The sequence below is a fragment of the Lepidochelys olivacea genome, assembly GCF_965140295.1.
Source record: "Lepidochelys olivacea isolate rLepOli2 genome assembly, chromosome: 11".
In the NCBI taxonomy this organism is placed as follows: Eukaryota; Metazoa; Chordata; order Testudines; family Cheloniidae; genus Lepidochelys; species Lepidochelys olivacea.
Window position 1 is genome coordinate 75,202,589 of NC_140421.1, and position 11,569 is coordinate 75,214,157.

At 40.4% G+C, this 11,569-nt stretch overlaps 1 protein-coding gene across 1 annotated transcript; it reads left to right on the top strand.

Moving 5' to 3' along the window:
- The first annotated feature begins 265 nt into the window (after positions 1-265).
- On the top strand, positions 266-10,569 carry LOC311528248 (anterior gradient protein 3-like). The gene is made up of 8 exons (XM_084643033.1): positions 266-465; positions 1,253-1,396; positions 2,961-3,024; positions 3,981-4,033; positions 5,642-5,718; positions 6,259-6,322; positions 8,383-8,466; positions 10,471-10,569. Exons 2-8 carry the CDS (start codon positions 1,258-1,260, stop codon positions 10,518-10,520), a joined length of 531 nt encoding a protein of 176 aa, XP_084499159.1. The 5' UTR covers positions 266-465; positions 1,253-1,257; the 3' UTR covers positions 10,521-10,569.
- The last annotated feature ends 1,000 nt before the right edge of the window (positions 10,570-11,569 follow it).

The window sequence follows — 11,569 nt, forward strand, 5'->3', positions numbered from 1 at the left end:
AGTGGATTTGAACAGAAATGACACTAACTCTTTGGAAGAATTTATGAAACTAAAAAAAGAAATTACATATGTGACTTCCTCTTAATAAACTTTTCATATGCACTTAGACCAAAATCTTAGACCAGCTCGTGGCTTAGAGACACATAGCCCATACTTAGGGAAGCAAACATGATAGACGAAGGTGTGTCTAGTATAAACACTATAGTGAATACTTTCATTAATCACTATCCCATGATTAAAACCAAGCACACGGCTGTGTCGATTAAAAGAAAGCTATTGTAGAAAGGCTGTTCTGCACTTTGTCAGGAGCAGGATATCCTGGAATTTCAGTTGACATTCATCCTCACTAACTGAGCAAATACAGGGGTATAAATAGCTGTTAGCTTACTTATTCCTACTGCAGATGAGTAACTGGAAGAGGTGCATTTTCACTCTCTGCTCCGAGACCTCAGCCTAAGGTTCCAGGTGAGAAAATCATTCTAAGAAAATGCATTTTTATAGGACTGTCTTTTTCCTGAAAAGGATATGCATTTCCTTTCCAAGGTGTACATGTGCTCCTTGCTGAAGTTCCTACAGCTGTCATTGCTATTCTGTAGGTTAAAAACTGTAACAAAGAAATTAAAATAAGTAAAAATCTGTAAAAAAAATTATTTCAAGAGCTGTAAAGGATTGTTGCTGGGGTATTTGACAACACGGATCCATGCAGCAATGTCAAACCAACATTGTCAAATGTAGCTGATTCATTTTTGGCTACAAGCATATGAATAGAAAGTCTTGTGTTCAGAGCTGCTGAGCAACCCCAGCACACAAATGACCAGCACACCTCTGAAAACCAGGCAACTTTGATTAAAGTGGACTTGGAAGCCTATTTTTAGGCAATGAGGTTGGAAACTTTTGACCTCCAAGTGAAAGAAAAAATTCAGAGGTGCAGTTGTAATAAGATACGTAGAAATGTCTGTCAATGCAGGAAAGCTCCTCTAGTTTTCTTGAGGAGTGGATCGCTAAGGTCCAAGATCCCGTGGCTCAGTATAGATGGAGACCCAAGATCCTGTTGAGTTATTCATAATTGTTTACTCCAACAATAATGAAACAAGGTGCTCTGACCAGAAACAATGCTTCCCGAGTAACTTTTGCTGAAGTGAGGTGTCCATGAGACATGGCTTATAGGCATTTCAAAGTTGTATTGTCTTATGCAGAAGCTGTCTAAAGATTTTCTCTCTTAACACTAGACACTTCTGAATTTACTTTCCAGAAAACATGCACTCCTTTCAGTTACTGTGTTCTCTCCTCCTCTGCAATGCCCTGGTGGTAGCTGCCCAGAGAAAACTACAGAAGGTCCCTGAGCAGGAGGAGGAGAACGTCACGCAGATAAGGATGCCTCAAACTCTCTCCCGAGGTGAGATGGTGAAGTCTCTGAGCACAGCATTTATCTGTATTAGCATTTCCATGTGATGCCCATCTACATAACTTCTGGGCATCTTACCTTAGCAAAAATAATGTATAAACATGAATATCACCCATGCACCCAGGTAGTCAAATGACTTCTGTCGCTTCCCAATATTTACAGTCAGTGGCTGGGAGACCTTCCCTCACTGACATTCAGAAATATAGTCCCAAACCATTACTTAAAGAGGTGCACTTTGATTGGGCCCTGAAGGCCAATAAATCCTGCCTCTGGCCCTTGGGGAGATTGAGATATCTTCCCCAGCTTTCAGCTTGTATGGGACTACAGTGCTTCCAGACCCAAATCTAGACAGGCTATGAAGGGGAGGGAGGGGAGTCTGAAGTTGCTCACCCTGCCCATCCTGCTGGCTGCCAATCCACTACTAAGAGGTTAAATTCCATGTAGGCAGGAAGCAAATGTAGCCTTCTGCCAGCAGGTTCACTAGTGCCATCCCCTCCTGCCCATCTTGGCAGGCAGACATCTGCAGCTATGGCTCCTGACTGCAGCCAGCTCCACTCTTCCTTTCCTGAGCTGCTCCTCTGCTGAGAGTCAGGGTAGCATCTTTACTTCCTAGGGGCCAGGCACAAGACCGGGGACCAGGGGGAGGACAGCAATATTTGTAGAGTGGAAGTCATCAGTTTTGAAAAGTATTGTGTAGATTTTTGATAACCTGCTTCTGTTGTTAGATTTCTTAAATGTTCTTCAAAGTTGGTGTGTATCTAATCACTAAAGCACAACTGTCCTGTAAAATGTAGATGTTTGGAAATATTGAAATAATGTATATTTGGGTAATTGTCATATAATTGATCAAAGGCATATACCTGACTGGTCTTATCAAGAAAATGAGTAAATCTAGTAAGACCACAAAGGTCCCAGTCTTCACATAGACACATACAGAGGAAAAAAAGGATTATTACAAAAAAAGAGACAAGGAAGAGATTGGAAGGCATTTATGAATTGTGGCAACTCTTGTTCCTATACCCATTGTATGCTAAGTAAATGGGTTCATTATTGTAGTGTGGATAAAGAAAAAGATGTATAGAATGGGGCCATCTTCCATGAAAGGAGATGTTTTAAATGAAGGGATAATGGAATAGTTCAGTGCTTGTGAAAAGGGAGTACAGATGGGTGTCCACCTGGAGGAATCATCTAGTAGAACAAAAGCACGTGTGTTAGTGAAGCACGTGAGTGGCTGCATCTGTAGAAGAGTAACTTTCCTATCCCGTAGTCTACCAGGTGTCTGGTGGAAATTGTTCAATACTCTGCAGGTAAGACATAGCATGGACAGAGCTTAAATGCATTTTATGTGGTTCCAAACTTTTATTTCCAAGCTTCACCCCCCAGAGAGATTCCAAGTTCTTCATTCCCCTTTGTCCTGGATAACAGGAGTGATGAGTAGTAGACAACATTTAGCCTTTGGCGACATTGGTCAGCAAAGTGTGGACATCCACCTGCTCCAGAGATCAACTGTACCATTTGTACACAAAAGAAATTAATCAATCTATCTTCTCTATAGGATGGGGTGATGAAATTGAATGGGTTCAGACATATGAAGAAGCTTTAGCTATATCAAGAAACAGGTAATCTTTAGTTATTCTTTTGCTGCATCATAAAAGGGTTTACTTAGGGACACTGGTGATAATTCTACAAGAAGCTATTGTTTAAATAGGCAAAATGTGCTAATATGATGCCAAAACTATTGACTATGATTGTGTTATGGTTGATTTGTATTCCAGCAGTGAGCGAGGCCCTACTCAGAACTGATACTCCATTGAAGCTAGGCACTGTACCAATATATTGTAAAAAGCAACCCCTGCCCACAGCGGCTTTGGAAAAACTAAAGCTCATGAACATTCTAGGAACTACAGTTCCACTTATGTCATTTGACACCCTGACAAAGACTCATCTTTGTTTTCCTTGTACAAGCCTGATTCTCCAAGATGACAAGTGCCTTTCAATCCTGTTGATTTAAAGAACAGCTGAATAGAACTTCAGTGGGAGGTGACCTCCCAGGAGATGAGCACCTTGCAGGATTGGGTCCACAGTATTTATCAGATTAATTTTAATACAGTTGCTGCTCTAACTGAAAGCTTTCATGCTTCAAAACTTTCACACTTCAAAAGTCTTGGACTTTTATACTATAAAATCAACCAGGCTGAAGAGAGTTATAGGAATGTAGTTCCATCCTGGTTTCATTAAATTTCATTTGCGTGTTACGGTTTCACTAGAACCCTTGTACATAATCCTTTCTTTGTATATCATTGCAGCCATATGATCGAATAGCCATATTGTTGTGACTTGGAATATGAAGGGACATTCCACTTATAACAGCTAAGCAATGCACAAAACCTTAGTATGGGAAGTATACTTGGAAGATCCACTGACAAACCAATCAAGCTCTTCTCATAGTTCCTGGATGTGGTTTTTAGCAGCATCAGAACCCCAATGCAATTATAGCCCTGTAACAACATAGTTGCTTATATGTTAGTGTTTTCTATAAATGATCTGACATGCCACCTTTTTCATGTTCTTTTAGCAAGAAACCTGTGATGGTCATCCACCACTTAGAAGAATGCCCTTATAGCCAAGGTGAGAAAAAAGGAAACCCTTCTAAGACCTCCTGAAACATCCTCCAAAACAGGAGCAATAAACTCTGCTTGGCTTATAGATAAGAGTATGGAATAAAAGGTCCATAACACCTTTTTAGCAACCTGCTTTAGGTCAAAACTTCACTGGCTGAGGCACTGTTTATGGAGGGTAAACCTGTTAGCTTTTTGGATCAGCATCCAAAATAGCCTTGGCACCTAAACTTCCTCAGAGGACACTGACAAGGGACATGAAGTCATTGCATCTTCTTTCACACAGACCCAGCCAGGGTAAAGCTCAATTTATATTAATCAGGGATTATAATTTTATCAGAAAAAGGTCTCAGATATTCTGTTATTTGTTTCATAGTTATGTAGTATATACAACATTACAAAAACAGTATGTGATCATATCATTAAAGATTGCATCATCACATATGGGACAAGGGGGCAAAAATATTAATTCAGGCATTTCCTAACTTTGGAGTGCTTGACTTTGCAACCGTGATGTTGTTAGTTGGCTTGCGTGTTTGGTGTGTTCTCTCCCTGTGCTTTCCCATCTCTGCGCAGAGAGCTGGTCCAGCAGAGCTCTGGCTCCTCAATTCACAATTAGCATGAGAAATTTCAGCTCTAACAGCTGAAGTTTGGCAAAATAATAAGCAAGTACAGAACAGGGCCAGAATGGCAAGTGTCATGCAACCTTAATTACAGGCATCGCTAGCTGCTAATTATTTTTATTATTGATAAAGGGACCTTCATGCTTATAGTATTCTGAAAATGAGATGAGTTAGATATTGGTAAAGAAGTGACTCGCCAATGACCTGCAACAGCCATTCTCTGATCAACGTGGTCTAAAACATCTAGAATAACTTTAGATGGGACTTCTCTCCAAATGTAACATCTCATCTGTAGGATGGCATCTCTTAGAAGTGCAGTGACTTCTAATTGCTCTATAATGCCACCATAAGGCCTGAGACCGCAGTCTGGTGTGGCATTTTAAGACAGGACCTTCAAGCCTTCAAGGCCATTTATATTTATAAACCAGTCAGTCATTCCAAGAGGGAATATTGGTACCTTTCCATTATCTAGGAAGATCCTTTTTTGCTAAAGAAAACCTGAGAAGAGTCACTGCTCTATTAGCTTTTCATCCCACTGTAGGTCATTCAGAACAAACTTGAGGATCACATGTAAATTCTGACCTCAGTATTTCCTGCAACATTTTAAGTATTTGTTATTATAGTGGTTTTAGTTCTATGCAGCATAAAACATACATACATGCATGATTCCTATTCTGTCTTGTAATGCTAGTGACTACTGGAGGAAGTCAAGTTAGATTTATGATTGAGTCCCACAAAGGGAATGAACTATTTTACATTACATCAAGCAGCAACTAGCTTCACAGGCAAACTACAGATTTTTTTTCCTGCTGCTTAGTTTATTAGACCTGAATTATCCAAGCCTTATCTAACATGTGCATGTGATAGTCTGAAGATGTTAACCATAAATTGATGGTTTTAGGAACACTATAAGTGGATATAAAACATACACCGGAGTGGAAAACAGTGAGCTACAGATCAAATTCCCCACCTAAATTATTTTTGTTTGTTTTTAGCTTTAAAGAAAGCTTTTGTTTCCAGCCCAGAGATCCAAAAGATGGCTCAAGAGGATTTTATTATGCTTAATCTGGTGGTAAGATCATAATTTAAAAGTCATAATTATCAAAATATATGATGGGAAGCAGAATAAAGAGTCTTAATATCAAATCAGAAATTTACTTCTTTGGGCTTTTTTATTAATTATTTTATTTTCATTCAAATATGTGGTTTCCAAGTTGCTGGAAACCCACAACAGGGTTTGGTAAAAATTCCTTTTTTAGGAGGAGAAGACAGAGACATTACTACTCTCAAATCCAGATATATTTATGTTATCTAGTCTCAAATAGTTTTCTTAGGTTTCTTAGGACCTCTATCGGCAGGTCACGGTCAGTAACAGAATACTGAATTGAGTGGGACCTTGTTCTGATCCAAGACAGCAAGCCTTATGTAACTAACTATTGGTGCTGTGTTATATGCAGGGGGAGGAGGGAGACTCCATAGATCACCCCACAAATTGTACTTGAAGCGAAATAAAGACGACTGATTAGTTTGTTCCATTTCTGTTGCTTTGACTGATGAGACAGCTGTTCTGATAATGACCTGTCACAAAAAAAATTAACTAACTTTCTTTCAGCATTCGAGCACAGATGACAACCTGGCCCCTGATGGCCACTATGTCCCTAGGATCCTCTTTGTTGGTGAGCTTCCCAATTCTTTGTGATAATCAAAATGTAACAATTGCCTTGTGTGATGTGTAGCTCAGATTTCTTGCTTGGTCAGCAGGAAACCCACATTTCTCCAAGTTATACTTAAATAGTTAAGGTTTGGTTTTTAAAGCTGCAGGACATTACGACCAAGAGTTGAAAAAGTGGTTAGTGATTTTTCTTGCCTAACCTGAGACATTTAAAAAAGATTTGCTTTTCAGAGGATGGCTGCTCAGCACTGTCTGAAAATTGGGCTCCTTTAAGGTGTAAAGTTGGCCACCCAAAAATCAGTAGTCACCTTATTTAAATGTTGGCCACCATGGGCTAAATCCTCAGTTGGTATAAATCAGTGTAGCGCCACTGACATCAACATACCAACTTATACCAGTTAAGGAGCTGGTCCTCTATACACACATGATACAGACCCAACGTGGCACCATGCTGGAGTGTGTGAAAATGGATAAGGATTAGACTCCCTGCCTATATCTGAATATTTATTAAGGATTAAGGGGGGAGGGATAGCTCAGTGGTTTGAGCATTGGCCTGCTAAACCCAGCGTTGTGAGTTCAATCCTTGAGGGGGCCATTTAGGGATCTGCTTTGGGCAGATTGGGGATTGGTCCTGCTTTGAGCAGGGGGTTGGACTAGATGACCTCCTGAGGTCCCTTCCAACCCAGATATTCTATGATTCTAAGACAACAGAGATGGTGCAGCAGACAAGGAGTCTGATGAATTTTTCAAGTTGCAGTGGGGGAGGTTTAGATTGGATATTAGGAAAAACTTTTTCACTAAGAGGGTGGTGAAACACTGGAATGCGTTACCTAGGGAGGTGGTAGAATCTCCTTCCTTAGAGGTTTTTAAGGTCAGGCTTGACAAAGCCCTGGCTGGGATGATTTAACTGGGAATTGGTCCTGCTTTGAGCAGGGGGTTGGACTAGATGACCTTCTGGGGTCCCTTCCAACCCTGATATTCTATGATTCATTGGGCTTCCCAGGGACAGGGTCTAGCCTCATAAGCAATAGTTCTAGGGGAAACCCAATGTGAGATTGTTGGGCATGAATGGGACAAAGACCGACCCTTTTTAATGGCCACACGTACCTGGCATCATTACTAAGATCAGAATGGCAGTTCAGATGCATCTAACCAGTTTATTGTCCAACAGTCAATCTAAGGCAGAGATTAAGCTCTGAGATCCACAGGGCTGTTAGCCTAAAGTGTTTCTCAGATGTGGCTACCAGGGGCTTTACTTGCAGCCACAGCTTCCTGGGCTGTGAAGGGGGGGAGGGCAAAGTAGAAATCCCTCCCCTGGATGTACCACCCTGATGTTGGTTGCTGGGGCCAGCAGCAGGATTGGGCCCTGCCCCCATGTGGAGTCACCTGGAGCAGAATATTGTAGGAGCAGGCAGCCAGTGAGTTCCCCACCTTCCCAGGCTTTGGGTTTCAGCCCTCGGGTAGCAGGGCAGCAAGCTCTGGCTGCAAGTCCTGGGCTCTGGCTGCACAGTGGTAGGCCCCAGGCTCCAGCCAAATGGCTTCAGGCTCTGTCCCTGGACCCTGTCGTCCGGCCATGGGGCTTTGGGCCCAGGACTTCAGGCTCCAGCCCCACACTGCCTCCCCCAACCCTCCATCCAGAGCTTAATTTGTCCCAAGGCCTGCCAGGGCTCATCAAGTCTGCTGTGAAAAGTGATACTTGTATGTTTATTAATATCACTTTTCACAACAGACTTACTAGCCAGCAATAAATAAATTTCAATCATTTGGATGTGAATGTGTGCATATTTATTTGGCTTTCCTAAAGCTAATTAAGTATTTTAGGAAAAATTGTGAGAGCGGCCACTGGCAAGAGTTGGTGGCTGCACTCTGAGGCCACCAAAAACTTTTCCCTGAGAAACCCTAGCCTAAACACAGCGTCAGAGTGCTGTGCTAATGAACACCGTTTTTAAAGGCTTGAATCTCTCCCCTCTCCTCCCTCCACCCCCACCCCACCCCCCAAAATTAAGCAGCACTGCTCCTTCCTAAAGGCCTCCATTGCTAACATTTTGGACTTTTCCCCTCAAGATCCCTCTATGACAGTTCGAGCCGATCTGACAGGAAAGTATAAGAACAGAATGTATGCATATGAACCAGAAGATATTTCAAACTGTGAGTGAAATAAGCAACATTTTACATGAAACAGTGTTAGTTTCATCTCAAGCTTATAACAAGACATGGTATTTATAAAGAAATAAGGATTTGAGAGTTTAATTTTTGAAAAGGGACCTATTTTAATGGAACATCCTCTCAAACAGCTTGTTTTTGAAATATTATGTTTGCTTTGTTCATTAACCCTCAATGGGAACAAGTACCTTTGAGTATTGCTGGAAAGCTGAGCTCTTTATTTCTGATAACTTCCCTGACACTATCTGAACCTCTGAAAACTTCCTCAGGAAGCTGGTTGTAGAGATGTGATAGATTGTGCGGGCCACAGCAGCTTACCTGCTTGCGTTCAAGGTTTTTGCAAACTTCAGGATTAGTTTGAAATTGACTCAGTTTGAAATTTCTATCACTTAAGTCACTAAAGTGGATAACGATTCCCACTTGAATATTACCAATCCTGAGTGTTAATATAATGAGACTGCCCCTTAAAAAACCATGAGGTCTTTAAAGTTGTATTTTGGGTTCTCTCTCTGCCTTCTGGTTTTAAAACCTTTACGGTACCTGGCAGATCATTTTCAAGCTTTTCTCTGAAACCATGAGGGCTAGAAACTTATTTTGTAAAATGAAAGATGAGATTGGCACAGTCACATAACTCAAGGAGCTGGGACTTTAAGAAAAAGAACAATCATTTTAAAACCTATGATAAAGAAAAATCACAAGCATTGGCAACAGTGCACTTGTGCAGGTCAGTAATATGTTAATTGAATTGCTCTGTTTCAAGGTTACAAACCCTGCTACTGAAATACTGATTAAAACAGAAGTGTGTGTAAAAAGAAAAGGAGTACTTGTGGCACCTTAGAGACTAACAAATTTATTTGAGCATAAGCTTTCATGAGCTACAGCTCACTTCATCGGATGCATTCAGTGAAAAATACAGTGGGGAGATTTATATACATAGAGAACATGAAACAATGGGTGTTGTCATACACACTGTAATGAGAGTGATCACTTAAGGTGAGCTATTACCAGCAGGAGAGCAGGAGGGGTGGGGGGGAGAGGGAACCTTTTGTAGTGATAATCAAGGTGGGCCATTTCCAGCAGTTGACAAGAATGTCTGAGGAACAGTGGTCTCTCTGGTCACTCGATTACAGACCTAAAAGTTGCAATTCTTCAACAAAAAAACTTCAAAAACAGACTCCAACGAGAGACTGCTGAATTGGAATGAATTTGCAAACTGGATAAAATTAACTTAGGCTTGAATAGAGACTGGGAGTGGATGGGTCATTAGACAAAGTAAAACTATTCCTCCCCTCCACCGTTCCTCAGACGTTCTTGTCAACTGCTGGAAATGGCCCACCTTGATTATCACTACAAAAAGGTCGTCCCCCCCCACCAGCTCTCCTGCTGGTAATAGCTGACCTTAAATGATCACTCTCCTTACAATGTGTAGGGTAAACACCCATCGTTTCATGTTCTCTATGTATATAAATCTCCCCACTGTATTTTCCACTGAATGCATCCGATGAAGTGAGCTGTAGCTCATGAAAGCTTATGCTCAAATAAATTTGTTAGTCTCTAAGGTTCCACAAGTACTCCTTTTCTTTTTGCGAATACAGACTAACACGGCTGCTACTCTGAGAAGTGTGTGTGTTACTCTAAATGTGAGTTTACACTAAATCCAGAGTTAAAATATAGTCCCATCAGAAAAAGTAAAAAATCTACAACAAGTTTACAAATCAGTGTTTTAAAATATTTTCTACAGAAAAATCCTCATGCAAACAAGCTTTGCTAAGATACAGTTATGGTTGTGAATAGTTATCAATGTAAAAATTGCTGGAAAGATGTAATTATTTGAAAAAACAAACCATTTAAAAGTCAGGAGATTCAAAGCATAGTATACTCTTATTTCTCACTCCCACATAATGTAGCCATCTGGTCTGTACTGCACATTAACAAATGCACACAGCAACAACATGTCAGTGCTTTCAGTAACTCCAGTATTTTCTACAGTGATTGAAAACATGAGACGAGCAAAGACACTTCTCCACACAGAACTATGAACAACGGGCCTGACCAGATCTACACATGCCAGGGAAGTGGACAGATTGCACAGCAAAAGCCAGGGTTTGACAACCCTGATAGTGCAGAAAACATGAAAATACAAATCTGGAAGTTTAGTGGCATTAGTGCATTTTCAAATGTTCTGTAGATAGTGGCTTTTTCAAAAAAGGTTAATATAGAGGAAGTGGTGGTACTGAGGGATTAGACTAGAATACATTCAATCTTCTCTGAAATAACTCTATGGCAAAGTCAAACTTATGTGAACCCTGTGTGCTGGATGGGGAACATCTGAACAGTACACTTCTTTCTTGTAAGTAACTGTTTATTTAGGAAGTTAGCAAGTTTACAAATCACTATACAAGCATCAGGATTCTGTTTTTGCTCATGTCTGATGTCTTTCAAACTTAATATTTAAAAAAGTGTCAAATACAATGTTTTTTTGTGGGCCAGTTTACTTTAATTATTGAATAAATAGTAACCAAATATCTAAGTATCCATTTCTGCTCTGTATTTTGGAGGGTATATACTTCCATTAATTTTTCCAAAACATAAACCTATATTTTAACCATTTCTCTCTAATTATGGGCTATTGGTTTTTTCTTCCCATGAGAAGCTGCTAACGAATCTCGCAAATGAGTAATTCTTCATTTCTTTGCACGTGACCATTTCTGCTAGAAAGCTCCAAGAGAAGATTAACCAATGTTTTCTTTGGTAATAAACATCCAACAATCTAATAGTTGGTTATGAATCACATCCCAGTACTCTGATTGGACACATCTACCATATGAGTCTTTTATAAGCTGTAAGTCTGCTTTACTTTTTTCATGTCATCTTGCTTACGTCCTCGACACAGAAGGTAGCTATGGTTAAATATACTCTTCCATAGTTGTGTAGTAAAAATTAAGATGTGTAAAATTCTAAACAGATTAAAATGCACTCAAGGGCAAGCTGTATACATTTTCCAAGTTTTGTACTTACCCCTTACCTACTAGCCTACTGGGTGACCTTGGGCAAAAATCACTTCCTATGTCTGTTTCCCCCTCCATTA

Bases quoted from the DNA above. Each gene is read 5' to 3' on its own strand.
- LOC311528248 (XM_084643033.1), top strand. From the start codon at position 1,258: ATGCACTCCTTTCAGTTACTGTGTTCTCTCCTCCTCTGCAATGCCCTG. The intron at 1,397-2,960 runs GTGAGATGGTGA...TCTTCTCTATAG, and splicing joins GCCTCAAACTCTCTCCCGAG to GATGGGGTGATGAAATTGAA. The intron at 3,025-3,980 runs GTAATCTTTAGT...ATGTTCTTTTAG, and splicing joins TTAGCTATATCAAGAAACAG to CAAGAAACCTGTGATGGTCA.